Below are 16238 nucleotides of genomic sequence, written 5' to 3' on the forward strand. Positions count from 1 at the left end.
TTATGAATCTTTGTTAACATTAGTTAATGCATTATCTAACATTATCTAATGGGACATAAAAGATGAAGTGTTACCATTAAATTAAATACAATTATTGTATTAAAAATTATTACTACATATATACTGCATGTACTCCGTTTATGGCCTCATATTGATTGAGAGACTATGTGGGATACTTTAAAAAAATACATCATATAACCTTTTTTATGTTTTTTTTTATTTTTTATGAATTAGTGATGCTAGAAAAGATGATTAAATGATGAACCATTTACTAATTATGTATAATTGTCATTTATGTCAATTCGTCACCATTACTGAACCAAAAGCACAGTGTATTCTCTACAAAGCATAAAGCTGCCTCAGAATACACTTCAGGAACGAGCATACGCATTATAATCCTGCTAAACAGGCTGTTTTAGAGAGAAAAATGAAATGCACTTTTCTTGTTTTCCTGTTTTTCCCCATCATTGGCCAATTATTATTTTTTTTGAGTTTTTTGTTGTGTGCAGATTCATATATAATGGAGAAAACTTGCACATTTGTTAAAACATTATCTCTTATGTTCCACGGGAAGTCACTCTGCTTGAGTGCTGGCGCTGCTAGCATGTTCACAGCTCTCCTTGGTTAAAATCATTAGCAGCCCATTAACTGGATGTTCTGTCTGCTCCTGTCCTCCTCTCTGAGAGCTTTAACCAGTAGGGAGTGTCATGTTTCATCATTTCAGCCTTACTGAAAACCAGCTGATTGTCATGGGATTTTCTGTAGACGCTCTTCCATGAAGGAAACTGTACTCCTGTATGTCTAGTTGCTCATATATGTTACTTGAACTGAAATTCCCAACTTACACTTTACATACAGCAAGTGTTTGTATCCATGACACATTGTCATTTTTCAGTTCAGCTAATATTTACTGTACACTACTGTTCAAATGTTTGTGGTCAGTAAAATCTTTCTATCTATATATATATATATATATATATATAGTTGTGCTGCTTCATATATTTGTGGAAACCATGATACATTTAATTTCCAGATTCTTTGATTGATAGAAAGATCAAAATAACAGCATTTTTTTTTGTATAGAGAAATGTTTATCATTATACATGTCTCTAACATCATGTTTGATTCATTTAATTTAAATGATTGAAGTAAAAAAATAAATAATAATTCTTCCACTAGTTGAAAGTTTAGTTTCCCCTAAAAGGTTCTATAGTTTCTCACGTAAAAATTAGCCCATGATTTACTCATCCTGAAGTCATCCTAGGTGTGTATGACATTCTGGTGGAATCCATATGTTTGTTTGGCTGGAAGCTAGTTATTTTACTTCATAAAGTTGTAAATATGGATATTTCTCTTACACAAACGCATCGCTTCGCTTTAGAAGGCCTTTATTAACCCCCAACGCCGTGTGGAGTGCGTTTATGATGGATAGATGCACTTTTATGGACAGAAACATACATTATAAACCTTGGAAGAGCCAGGACAGTTTTCAATATAACATTGATTGTATTCGTCTGAAAGAAGAATGTCATATACACCTAGAGGGTGAGTAAATCATGGGCTAATTTTCATTTTTGGGTGAACGATTCCCTTTAAGCTTCTATAGTACCTTTTCTTCTTAGAGGGTGTGATGATACTACCCTGTTGGAGAGAAATAAACAGGCCTTGAGATGAGCTTTAGTTCTTACGCGGACTATTTTCTCAGTTAAATTAATCATATGTCCGGTCCCAGTTTACAACTGACATAGACTTATGAGAATGGTAGTAGAAAAAAAACAAACATTTTGGATTAAAAAAAACTCCTAAAACCAAATATAAGATGTAAATTTATGCAAATTTGGTACTGGGACTGAATCATTATTTTTCAAACGGGACCACGGAGGCCCTTAAACCCAAATCCATTAAAATGAATTAGCAGCAGACTTGGCTGCAAAATAAAAATATGAAAATGAATAAAGGAAAAGCATACTTTTACCTCTGTCTTTAGATGTCTAACAAAAGCTGTCGTGGTTTTAAAGCTCAGAACAGAAAAGTCATGCTGTGCCTGTCCTGTGTCTCTTAAATTGCACCATGTAGTCAGGCACTGTCTTGGAAAACTGCTCCCAATTACTGGATGGAGAGGCAAAGGCCATGCTGTAACCGCGGTAAAAATGAGGCCCTGATATTACAGCTCCTCACAGTGACAGAACCTGCTAGCCTAGTAGACATGGAAAAACACTGCTCACTGTCACCATGGCCTTTAGCTTTCCACTGTGCTCTGAGGACGTGAAGCGTGCTTTTTTACTTAAGCATATATTTCTTTGTGCCTTTTGTATTCACATCCACTGTCAGCACAACTGGTATGCTGAAAACATGTTTTTAAACATGAAGTAACAATCTCTTTTTGATCCTTTAATGCAGGCAAAAGCACACGGCAATGAAAGAGTTAAACTAAACCATCAAGAAACTGTAACTGACACACACACACACACACACGTATAAGGATCAGTTGGTGACTGTTTACCACTTAGTTGAGCTAGAAGATTTAACATTTTAAACAAAACATAAAAATCAAAACTGTGACAGAAATTAGACTTTGATAATATCTAAATATACATGCAAATGCAGTACCTAATAAAAGTAATTATACCTGAAAACTGTGGTCTTAGCAAACATAGTTTTTCTTTACACTTTATCTGGCTTTATCTGTTTTGTAACTTAAAGTTGTGGTGGACGGTCATACTTAAAGTTGCCATGATATAAAAATGGACACTTCTTGTTTTTTTATGGAATATTGCAGTATACATTCTCAATTATTATGCATGCACATCATTATTTGTTAAATTCATGTGCACTCGTAATCTTTTAATCAAAATATCTTCCCCCGCTCTCGCAGCATCTCTTCTCTTCTCTGATGACGGGGGCGGGGCAACCTGTCACTCACATGAGATCAGCCAATAGCAAACCACAACCATCCAATCAATTCCCCACAGACGAAATCAAGCCCCGCCCTTGTTCCAGGAGTCGTTTCACTCAGATATCCGTCACAATAGGAAAGAAAAGACGATCGCAGCTTCTGTTTAATGCTGACTTTAAGCATCCGCAGAATCTGCACAATCTGTCCACCTTTTGTGCTGACGTGAGTGGAAATCTGTGAAATTTGGTCAAATGGATTTAAATATGATAAAACGTGATAAATTAAGCCTATAGTATAGCAAAAAGCATGATCAAATTAGCATTACCCAGAATACTTAAAGGGATTGTTCCCCCAAAAATGAGAAATTCTGTCATTATTTACTCACCTTCATGCCTTTCCAAACCCATAAGACTCTCTTTTCTTTTTTTAACGCAAGGATGTCAAATGGTTTTGGAAAATTGTCTAGTTCAGCCCCACATAGCAAAAAAAGCTTGTAGGATGTCACCTTCATATTGGATAGAAAGGGTGGAAGGACAGTTTTCAATTACAGCTGTGAAAGGATAGCGAAGGCTAAATCTGTTCAGTTCTATACTATTAGAAGTTATGTATATCTGCACGTTAAAACTGTGGTCTGAAAAAGAGCAAGCCAGTGTTTAATTCATCACATTATCAAGGCTGTTTAATGAATCTCTCTGGCTTCATTGGAGTTTTGCACTGGGTTTTATTAACATTCCTAATTAAAGGTTGGGAAAAGCAGCTGACAGTCTTTTAGTGTAAAACAGCTATATAAAACATGTACACGTGCTAATGTTGAACAAAAAATAGATGTTCGTCTGACTATAAAAATAAGTTTAAAGAATCTTATTTTTTGGGTACCATTAGCTCAAACTCTGGCAAATTAATCACGAAAATATATTGCACTTGCAGTTTTGACGAAAGAAAGAAGAGATGAGGTTTCAGTCTTTCTCTTGCGCGGAGTTTCGTTTGATAAAACTAATCCTCAGTCAATGTCAAATGAATTCGGGTTTCTGCAATTTGATCATAAACAGCTAACAAACGTCTGCTCCGAGACGCACTCCCGCTGTCTCAGGTTCAGTTCTTCTTCTGTCACTCAGAATAGATTTCATATCTGTGCTGTTGTTGTTTTTTTCTCTCTTAAGTGCCTCGTTGCAGTTTGTCACACACACACCTTTCCATTCGCGGGCAAAGCCTGTATGAATAACTGCACCTGCCGACTCCCACACCAAATTTTGCCAGGCAATAAAACAGAGTCAGCTCCAATAAAATGGAATTGTTGTGTGTGTTTGGATCACTGTTCGCCTTCTGTGGCCACTGAATTATTGAACACCTGTGTGTTCACTGGAAATGTCAGCTGTTCTTTTTACCAAGGCAGACAGAGCCGAAGAGACAGAGGAAGCCATGCATAAAGCATAAACCTCGATGGAAATAACATGCTATAGCTCACAATCTATCATCTTAATTGATTCATTACATATTTTTGAATTATTGAAGTTGAAAATAATGGGGGGGGGGGGGGGGTGATGTGATGTCCGATGTTCAACATGGTTGCTTTTCTTTTGGGTCTTGTTAGCTACACACTGTCATGTCCTTCCGTGTAACTAGCCAAAAATACTTCACTTTTCATAATAATGTATCTTGTCCAGTAACAAGCTATATTTTCTGACAAGTAGCGACGTTGCATGACACACATTGTGACATATCGGATTGTATTGCCCCTCCGGCTTTAGCTGAGAGAATATAACAAAATTGTCCTAAAATATCCTCTCTCTCATATGAAACATTAAGAAGGGTGATTCATTTTACATAATTGTGTCATTCGGTTGGTTCATGCAAATGAAATGGCTCACAAATGACTCTGAAGCCCTGAAGATGATACATTGCGCTGCATCTTCTTTGGTAGAATTATTTAGTTAAAGTCACACTGTTTTCAGTTACATAAATGATGCTGTTTTCTAGTTGTAGTTGCCAGATAAATTCTGCTCTGGTCATAAATCATATGGGGCCAGATGTCAGAAAAGCTGTATCTCAATAAAAAAGTGAAGGTCAAAGTCAGAGGTCTTTACAAATACTGTCCTCCATGCTGTTGCATAAAACAAGTTAGCACTGATTTTGCTGAAAAGTTTATAATAGGCTTAATAAGGCCGGTTCCATTCCAACGTAACTCATAATGTGACAACATGCCAATATCAGTGTTGGTTTAGTATTATTTAAATACTATTATAATATTTATTCATACAGTTTAATTGAAATGATTCAACCCCCATTGCAAATCAGGTACATTGGCAAAATGTACAGACTTTCAGCTGTTTGCAATGAACCAATCAAACAAAGTAACTGAAACACAATGTTTCAAGTTGTTTCCACAAATTCAACTGAAAATGCAACTTTTATTGACTTCTACAGTCTCAAAATAATTCAGCCCCTTCACGGCAATCTTTAGTATTTAGTAGAACACCGTTTTGCTGTTATGACCTGCTGCAAACGACATGTATAACCACCAGCTTCTGGCAGCGTTTCTGAGGAATCTTAGCCCATTCCTCATGAGCAATGGCCTCCAGTTCGGTAATATTATTGGGTTTGCGTGCTGCAACTGCATTCTTTAAATCTGACCAGAGATTTTCTGTGGGGTTCAAGACAGGTGACTGTGATACCACTGTAGAGTCTTCAAGGCATCTTCTGCAACCAAGCCTTGGTGGAATTTAAGGTTGGTGGAATTGCCCGCTGATCCATAGGGCCAACAAGTTCCATTTGTTTTGTTTCATTGCTCCACAGAACAGAATCCCAAAATTTCTGTTGCCACCAAGTCTTGCTGCAGGTCTTTTGCTGTCACTCTAGGGTTTTTCTGAACCTGCCTTCTCGGAAATCTGGTTGCAACCATTGATAGCTTCGATGGCTTCCTTTTTTTGCCCCGTCAAGGTAGTGTAACCGCCGTTCCTTTAACTTTGAACTTGGTGGAATTTGAGGTATGCTTGGGATCATTGTCCTGTTGGAGGGTCCAAGCTTCAGCCTCCTCACTGACGGCATGACGTTTTCTCCTAGGAATTCCTGATACTTTAATGATCCATCATGCCTTCCACACGCTGCAGGTTTCCAGTTCCAGAGGATACAAAGCAGCCGCAGAGCATCACCGAGCCACCATCATGCTTTACTGTAGACAGTGTTCTTTTCAGTATATGCTTCATTCCTCTTCCTCCAGACATACCGCTGATCCATAGGGCCAAAAGTTCCATTTGTTTTATTTTATCGCTCCACAGAACAGAATCCCAAAATGTCTGTGGCTTTCTGTCACCACCAAGTCTTGCAGCAGGTCTTTTGCTGTCACTCAAGGGTTTTTCTGAACCTGCCTTCTCAGAGATCTGGTTGCAGGCGTTGATAGCTGCCTTTTTCTGCCCCGTCCAGGTAGTGGAACCACCGTTCCTTTAACTTTGAACTTGCGAACTATGCTTCTAACAGTGTCTCTAGGAACATTTAGTATCTCCGCTTATCTTTCTTTTTGTATCCTGTTCCTTGTTTGTGAAGGACGATGATATCTTCTCTTAACTCTTAACTAACGTGCAGTCAAACGTGACACTCAACAAACCTAGCCAGTTCAGATATTTCACGTGTTCTAGCTCAAGCACACCTGGTGCCACTAGTGAAGCCCTTGATTGGTTGCATCACGTGTGCTTTAGACAACACCTGTTTTGCAGATTTGTGCTTTTGTGTGGGATTCTCTTCAGGGGGTTGGATCATTTTGAGACTGCAGAAGTCATTAAAAGTTTTCAGTTGTGTTTGGGGAAACCACTTGAATTCAATTACTTCAATTACTTTTGTTTGATTTGTTCATTGCAAATATCTGAAAGTCTGTAAATGTTTGTATGTATACATACATTTTGGAGGGAATATTTTTTTTAACCACACTACAAGTTCAGTTAAACCATAAAAATAAGAGGAAAATATTTGAAATTTTTTAAAACATGAGGTAAGAAAAAAAGAAAAAAGAACTTGTTTTAAAGTATTTATCTAACAAAATGATTTGGCAAAAAAAATTGTCAACTACTTATTGCGTTATTATCACAAATAAAACAATTGACTCCAAGCACAAATATGTAATATGCTTAAACAATCTTATATTTTAATAATATCTGAAATGAATAAACAGCGAAGATAGCAATTTTCCTAGGCCAGACATCACTTTTTGACCACTACTATATATATATATATATATATATATATATATATATATGATTCTGATTGGTCAATCGCACCATCCAGCGGTATGTTATTCCCGGATAACAATCGCTAAAAACAGATAACGCAGGCCCATCCGGGTTACTGAAGTCTTGAAACTTGAAAGTTTTTTCTTTGTGGAAGTTTTGCGTTTGGTGAGCTAATAAAATATTAAAACTCAGTCAAATCAATACTTTGTGTACAGGTATTTAATTATGCCATCCGTAATTGTGGACTCGCTCTCTCTTGTTTCACACAAACACAGCTGCTGCCATTTTGCGACTATTGTTTTGTACACTGTAATGGTTTCTAAGATAACAAACAGGTAAAATTTTAAAACAGTTTCATCTCAAATCAATATCTCTTCTCCCATAATTATTTATGTGATCAAATGCTGTGTAGTAAGTGGTATGACTGTATACCATATCCCTTATATGTCCGTCTAGTTTGAACTTGCTGCGCTAACGGCTCTCTCCGCGGAAGCTTTGTGTTTAAAGGGATACTCCACTTTTTTCGGAAATAAGCTCATTTTACAACTCCCCCAGAGTTAAACAGTTGAGTTTTACCGTTTTAGAATCCATTCAGCCGAACTCCGGGTCTGACGGTACCACTTTTAGCATAGCTTAGCACAGATCATTGATTCTGATGAGTCCAGTAGCATTTCTTTCAAAATGACCAAAGAGTTTCAATATTTTTCCTATTTAAAACTTGACTCTTCTGTAGTTAAACCGTGTACTAAGATCGACGGAAAATGAAAAGTTGCGATTTTCTAAGCCTATATGGCTAGGAACTACTCTCATTCCGGCGTAATAATCAAGGAACTATGTGGCTGTACCATGGGTGCAGCAGGCGTAATGATATGACGCAGCGCCTGAAAATAGTCCCCAGCTCGGTAACTTCTTCCAACGTGACCGGGACTAAGTTTGTCTAACCTATTAGACCTATTTTCAGGCGCTGCGTCATATCATTACGCCTGCTGCACTCATGGTACAGCCGCACAGTTCCTTGATTATTACGCTGGAATGAGAGTATAGTTCCTAGCCATATAGGCTTAGAAAATCGCAACTTTTCATTTTCCGTCGATCTTAGTACTCGGTTTAACTACAGAAGAGTCAAGTTTTAAATAGGAAAAATATTGAAACTCTTTGGTCATTTTGAAAGAAATGCTACTGGACTCATCAGAATCAATGATCTGTGCTAAGCTATGCTAAAAGTGGTACCGCCAGACCCGGAGTTCGGCTGAATGGATTCTAAAACGGTAAAACTCAACTGTTTAACTCTGGGGGAGATGTAAAATGAGCATATTTCCGAAAAAAGTGGAGTATCCCTTTAAAGAACTAATAAAATATTTCGACTCTGTTCAATATTTCGTCTCTAATTATTTACTTATGTAGCCGTGTAATAAGCGGGATAATGCCGGTTGTTATCGCAGAATAAACCCCTTCAGGCTGATGCAAGACCGTCCACCCTGATGGGGTTTATTCTGCGATAACAACCGGCTGGATGTACATTACCCCTTACATACAGTATATGATTATTAAAAGTTTTAGTTAACAATTTTTATTTTATTTTTAAAGAACATCTTGACTCCAGTTAAACTCCTAGCTTGGAGTTGCTTCCCAGATTAGCATTTTATTCCTTATATAATGCTGATGTGAGAGATAAAAAGGGAATGATTTTCTTAAAAAAGTAAGAAACTTTAGTGCTGGATGAAAATCACTTTATCCAATTATCTGCTTTGGCTGTTTGGGATGCGTGAAAGCGTGTATGTCCCAGTGGCAGCCGGTGATAGCCTAAAAAGTGTCAGGCTCTGCATTCGTGGATCTCTCACAGTAGATCTCTGGCTGTTAGACGGCGTCTGCGCGCCAGCCGACGGTTCTACAAGTTCACAGAAGCGCTTCCACAGCATGTGTGGGTAGAAAACCGTCACATTTCACAGATATATTCATAGCTGTCTTTTTTTTACAATGGTCTATTTATATCCGCAGGTTTTTTTCCGGTCTTTCTGGGGTTTACGTTAATTTGCTCTGCCTTTGTTCCCACTAACTGTGGTTTGATTAATTATCTCTCCTCACACATCACCAGGTATGATCATTCCTTATCTGTCAATCAGTTACGGATTAGTTTCCCCAGGGATCACACTCATCTGGAGGTTATTTTTAGCTTCTTCACAGTGAGGATTGAGAGAGGCTGTATTGATACAGAGATGCAGTGAGAAACACTGCATTTACGCTTTAACCTTTACACTATTAAAAATAAAGGATACAAAAGGGGGTTTTCGCAGCAGTGCCATAAAAGAGCCATGTCAGGCTCCCCAAAGACTTCGTGAAGAACATTTTAATAATCTAAAGACGCCTTTTCTCCACTATAAAGAACCTTTTGTGGAATGGAAAGATTCCATGGATGTTAAAGGTTCTTCATGGAACCATCAATGCCAATACAGAACCTTTATTTTTAAGAGTGTGAAGATAAAGATACAAGTTTTTTTCTATTGAAACAGACAATTGCGATGACAGGCAGAAGCTGTTCTGTGTGTGTGTGTGTGTGTGTGTGTGTGTGTGTGTGTGTGTGTGTGTGTGTGTGTGTGTGTGTGTGTGTGTGTGTGTGTGTGTGTGTGTGTGTGTGTGTGTGTGTGTGTGTGTGTGTGTGTGTGTGTGTGTGTGTGTGTGTGTGTGTGTGTGTGTGTGTGTGTGTGCGCTAGGTAAAGTGATACATTTCTTCATAACTCATTGAATATGGCACCAGAAATCACACAGAAATGATGGTCAACTTAAGATATTCTACTGACTATAAGTAACTCTGTTACTACATGTCAACTTATTCTACTCACCCGAACCAAGTCTACTACAGTCTACTAATACTCTAATAAGAGTTAGTTGACATATAAAGTTACTTTTTGTAAGTAGAATGTCTAAAGTGGACCATTGAAATAAAGTGTTACCATCCTTTATAATTTCTAATGAGGTAAATGCATTAACCCTTTACCTGTCACCCCCCTTTTTGAGAATGGACATTAAAATGCACTATTCAAGCTTAAATGGTTGTAATTCAAGAATGCTTTGGAGTATAGACCCAAGTTTGGTCTTGTTTTAAAGGGAAAAATAGCAGATTATTACTGAATATATTTTAATATTTTTTTTATATATAAAATATATATTTTACAAAATATGTTTTACAAAAAAAATACTATAAAATTAAAGCCATATATCTAACCAAGTTGTGTTCCAAATTTGAAGTTGATATCACAAAAATTGAAGTTCCCATGAGATTTTGTTTAGACGTATTACCAAAAATAGCCACCGGGTGCCATTAAATTCCATTGAATTTAACTGTATGCATTCTACCATAAAAAAAATTATAAATTTCTGTCCAAATATCACTTATGTCACAAAATATGGAACCTTGAGACTCAGACCTTTCTGACAATATGTGTTTTGTCAAGATTAGAAAATATTTTGATCATAAATTATGAAACATGACGACGCCAAAAAGGGGAGGAGCCTGATAAAATAATTTAGAGTACCGTTTCTATGGTAACACAATGTCCAATTTCAAAACAGTTTTCACAGGATGAATTCTGAGATCATAAGCTTTCAAATGATACCTAATTTATGATAACTACTAAAATATGTGATGTAATAAAAAAGGAAATAAAAAAGATAATATTATATTTTAGAGGATAATATGTATATTATACTTTTTAGAGGATAATATTATTATTTTTTTTATTTTTTTTAGTGACAAATACTAGATTAAATGTTTTATTATGAACTTTTAGCATGAAAACCAAAGTTTCAATTATTAAAAGTGTGTGCGTTGACTTTTTGTGACAAACGCCAGAAACGCCTGTTATGATGTAGATTTTTTGAGGTGCGCTCTTGTCATAAATTCATCTATTTCTGTTCCTGCATAAATTGTAACAAAAAACAGTGCTGAAATATCTATTAAGGAGTCTTAGACCTTTCCAACAATATATAGTTTGTCATGATTAAATTAGGATTTAATTGTAATATAGTGAAGTAAATTTAGGTTGCCCGTATACGGGCAGGTGACAGTTCATATGATATTTTAATGAATATCACAGATTAACTTAGATAAAATCAAAATCAATCTATGAATTCAATCTTTGTTCATCTTTAAAACTGTTTAGATGCTGCTAATACATTAATAATGTACGTTCCAGAGTCAAAGCAAACATTCGAAAGTTATTGCATATTCATAGACACATGCTGATCGTTTGTTTCATTTCAACCATCCTCTCCATCTCGGATTGTGAGGACTGCAGCTGTAGGAAGCGTAGAAATGCAACAATAAAAAACTTTAGACTAAAACACTGAGCATCTTGGAGCAGTTTGACTCTTAGGGTGCTTCTCTGATGCTTTATGATGTGAGTTTACATCCCAATGGGCACCAGGCCTGCTGACTGCAAATCCAATATCGGAAAAGTGAATCCGATGTAGCCTCACAACTCCCCGTTGATTTGCACTGGAATCCCAGCAGCTGCTTCGCTGCAGTTGCCTGTCAGACATTTTGTTTCACTTCGTTGCTTTATAAAGAGTCCAAACCCTTGGCTTTTTTTCTCAGTTTTCTGCCATCTTGCTTACATACAGCATGAACAATAAAAAAGGAATCATGCTTGACTTTGGTTTTCTCCCTGGAGAGTGCTGTATAAGTGAAAACTTTGTAGTTTCTTGTTCTTTGTTAATCCAGCTCCTCCCCTGAGACAAGGCTTGTACTGCAAGTGTGTGTGTGTGTGTGTGAGAGAGAGGGTTTGTTGACTGGCAGCTCCCTGAATGAGTTTGATCTATGTATTAGCTTGACCTTACACTGTTGTATAACTTATTTGTGCAGAAAAAGCTGCAGTACAACAACTAAACTAAGATTAATGGCATAGTTCAGCCAAAAATGAGCATTCTGTCATCATTTACTCATGATGTGTCGTTCCAAACCTGTATGACTTCACACACACAAAAAAAAGATATTTTGAAGAATTTTCACACAGCTCTTTTCCATCCAACGACAGCTGTAAATCCATAAAAATGGCCATAAAAAATAAAAAAAACGCCATAACCGTAATCCATGGATCTAACAAGCCTCTTTGAGCGAAGTAAACACAAGTTAATAATACAATTAAAATACATTTATGATCATCCTCCATAACGCAATTTACATCTCATACACCCTGTACACTTTTGCATACCAAGGAAACGACTGACTCATTTGTATAACTTTGCTAAGAGCTCCATTATCAGTGCCAGCGTGGAAAGTGATTAATAAAGACTTGTTTATTATGTGTTTTTTCATATGGTTCCTGGCACTATACTACACTCTAAAAAACACTGGGTTAAAAACAACCCAGCAAATTGGGTCGTTTATTTAGCCCAGCATAATGGGTCAATTCATTTTTACTATACTAGATTCTTTATTTTACTTCATACATTAATTAATGTTACTTAAATCCTCAAAAAAATTTTAAAACTCCACACAACCACTGGTTTGCATGAGAATTCCTTTATTTTCGATCATATTGTGGGTATAGCATATTTTATATCGTTTTTATTACATTTTGCCTATTTAAGCTCGTTTAACAAATATTAGAAGTAAAAATGAAACATTTAGAGGTAATTCATATGTAATTGTCCAGTCTCTGTTGTCCCGTTTCCACTGTAACGGCGACTCACGTCGCGGCCCTGTATGTTGCTTTGCATAAAATTAAACAATATACAGCACAATAACGAATTTATAGATAAAATAAAATGTACACAAACCTGTATTTTACCGTCGAAGACATGCACCAATTTGCCGGAGCTGCACTGCTCTCTCCGGAAAGAGTTTGCAAAAAGCCTGCTATAAATACCTCAGCCCATGGGTTGTTCTGATCCAGGATCTGGGTTAACACAAAAACTACCCAAACACTGAAAAAATAACCCAAGATTTTTTAGAGTGTATGTAATGACCAAAAAAAAAAAAAAAAAAAATCATAGTTCATGATTTGTAAACTAATACATTTTACCTTTTCATCACATAACCAGCTCCACATGAATAGCTTTTCCGACATGGTAAACTCGCTCAGCTGTACAGCGCTGCATTTGTGGTGGAGAGCTTGAGTCACGATAAAAGAGCTCAAACACTTGTAGAAGCAGCTAAAATGGCATGATTGCTTCAGCAAATGTGTTTTTATCTCACTGTTGCTTTTGTTAACACTATCAGTCAGGCTTTGTGTAGGTGACACATTATTTTCTGAACACTGAACAAGTTCACATTCATCCGTTTCTGCAAAAACTGAACGCCACTCTTTAAGTGCAACTCACTGGACTTTTCATTCTAAAAAACGGACACGAAAACATGAAAAAGCAACGTTTTGTTATTTTACTGAAATTTCTCCACAGGCAAAGTCATTTTGAAGTCATTTTCATTGATAATCTCCCCCTTCTTTGAGCTATAAACTCCAGAACCGCTGCGACCAGATTAATGAGTTGTTTTGAGTCTGATCTTTTAAATGAATTGGTTGAGACAGTTCACAAAACTGATTTGAATAATTGGTTTATGAATCAGACTGATCCGGTTTTCATGTTCATAACTCATTTGCTTTAGTGTTGAACAGCTCACTGAAGGGGAAGATAATAACGACAGTCAATAAAGGCTTAATAGGTCTGTGCATCACACAAAACTATTGCATGGCTTCAGATGAATTTAAATAAAGCGACTGTTTTTATGGGACGTTTTTAAGGGGGTTTTGGTCATTCATGGTCAATGATCTGTTGTTGTATGAAAAATAATAAAAAAAATGTGGGTGAACGTACATTTAAGATGATCTTTCTCTATTTTCACCATCTCTTTCTCTTTTTTTTACACTCCCAGGACGAAGCGAATGAGCCACTGTTACCGCGTGGAGTATCGTCACATGGAGAGGACCCTGTCCCAGGAAGAAGTGCGCATTATCCACACACACATCGAGCAAGCAGCCGAAAAAGAGCTCGGAGTGCAGGGAAGATTCTGAACTTTCCCAACAACCCATGATGATGATGATGATGATGATGATGAGATTCACAGATGTAGTCGCATCTCTCTTTGGTAACGGATAACATGAGGAAACTTTTTTCTAAGCAGCATAGTTGGAGACTCAAAGCAAAGAAAGAGGCCTTTAAGCAAAATGTTGAAAAATCTGTATGCAGCTGTTTTGAATACAATATCATCATTAATGGCATAGTTCAGCCATAATTTACTCACCCTTATGTCATTAGAATCTGTTTGATTTTTCAGAACATAAAAAACGATACTTTGAAGAATGTTGCAACCAAAAAAAAAAAAAAAAAAAATTGTGTTAGTCAGAAATAAGCAAGTCATACTAGTTTTGAACAAAGGTGAGTAAGTGATGACAGAATTTTCTTTTTGGAGTGAACCATCCTTTTAAAATTCAAATTTTTGTACTCTATATTACTACTTTTTGATACTTTACATTGGTTTAATGGTACATTTTCGAAGCTTGACAGACATGGTCACTATAAACTGTAACTTTGTGGAAACCGGAAGGTAAAAAAAACAGAATACAGGTTTGAAATGACAAGAGGCTGTGTAAATAATGGCATAATTGTAATTTGAGGGCAAACCAACCCTTTAACACTTGCAAGATTTGACCTTGAAATGACTTTTTGGGTCATAATAACCTCTCTGGGTCGGATTGCACGTATAACACACCACAGGCCGACGGATTTAACACAAATGTCAGACGGGCCTTTTACGCACCTGGATCCGTGCCAGCCGGATGATCAGCAGGAAACAAGAGCCCTTATTTCTAGATTAGTATTTTCTTAAGAAAGATATGAGGTCGCCTGTAATGAGCGGATGGCCAGAAATTTGCAAGAAAATGAAACTGGAATTATTTTCAATTAATATCCCATGAGATGTGGTTTTATGTGTACAGAAAAAAGGAGTCACTCCTACTTCATCAGACTCATGACTGTTGAATGAAATAATGACTATAGCAACATGTTGGCGTGTGACGGCTGGAAACATAATAAACAGGTTTAAGCATGAAAGAGTTGTGAGCTTCTGCGGATACTGGCTAATTGTCATCATTGTCTAAATTGTGATCTTTGAAATTAAATTATTAAAACACAACTGATTTGAACATTGATAATAATCAGAAATGTTTCTTGAGCATCATATCATCATATTAGAATGATTTGTGAAGGATCATGTGACACTGAAGACTGGAGTAATGATGCTGAGAATTCAGTTTTGATCACAGGAATAAATTACATTATAAAACGTATTCAAATAGAAAACAGTTTGTTTGAATTGTATTGTAACCATTATTTCAGTTTTTTACAGTATTTATGATCAAATAAATGCAGCCTGGATGAGCATAACTTCTTTCTAAAACATAAAAAATATTACTGTCCCCAAACTTTTGAATGGTAGGGTACAATGTTGTTTTATACAAAATTTATATACTTTTTTTTTTTATATAAAATAACCAAGAATATTTTTTTTTTTTTTTTTTTTTTTGCCAGTCTTCCCTTTTATCCATTCTTTTGTTTGTTAGATGTCATGTTTGTTTTTAGATTACTGAATATTATTCATCTTCAGATCGCCCTTTTGGATCCAACAGGAACAATACATCCCCATTATCCCGGCCCTACTTCATATGTATACTGAGACAGATTGGAAAAACTGACCCCAACCAGGATGGCATTTGTTGGATCAGGCGAGACTCCTCTGCATCTTAATGAGCCCTTATGGTGCGGTCCGTGTGTCGTGCTCTTGTTTCTGAGGAGAGGCTAAAGAATACAGGGATCTTCCTTTGGGGAACAAGCTCAATTAGAATCCAGTAATGAATTTTTGATGCGCTCAGATCCTGAATGAATGGGACACTCTTTGCAGAGCGTGAGACGGTCCAGCGGGGCTGCTTCTGATGCGTTTATGCATTTCTTTTGATTTATGCGAGATAGGATTTGATCACTCATTTAAATACTAGTTTTAGGGAACAAAAAATAATGGATGTACAGAAATGTTTTTTTTGTACAAATACACTACCGTTCAAAACTTTGGGGGGTCGGTATATGTTTTTGAAGAAGTCTTATGAATACAGTAAAAAAGTACACTAATA

The 16238-nt window shown here is 36.6% G+C and overlaps 1 protein-coding gene across 2 annotated transcripts in view; it reads left to right on the forward strand.

Annotated features, from left to right (window-relative positions):
- The window catches only part of fars2 (phenylalanyl-tRNA synthetase 2, mitochondrial), a 148976-nt gene extending 133700 nt beyond the window's left edge, over positions 1 to 15276 (forward strand). For both annotated transcript variants that reach the window (XM_084398778.1, XM_084398777.1), the window contains one exon: positions 13988 to 15276. In XM_084398778.1, coding sequence (XP_084254904.1) covers positions 13988 to 14126 — 139 coding nt within the window. In that variant the 3' untranslated portion in view covers positions 14127 to 15276. The remainder of the gene's footprint in view (positions 1 to 13987) is intronic.
- Positions 15277 to 16238: the final 962 nt, after the last annotated feature.

The sequence above is a fragment of the Rutilus rutilus genome, assembly GCF_951802725.1.
Source record: "Rutilus rutilus genome assembly, chromosome: 24".
NCBI lineage: Eukaryota > Metazoa > Chordata > Actinopteri > Cypriniformes > Leuciscidae > Rutilus > Rutilus rutilus.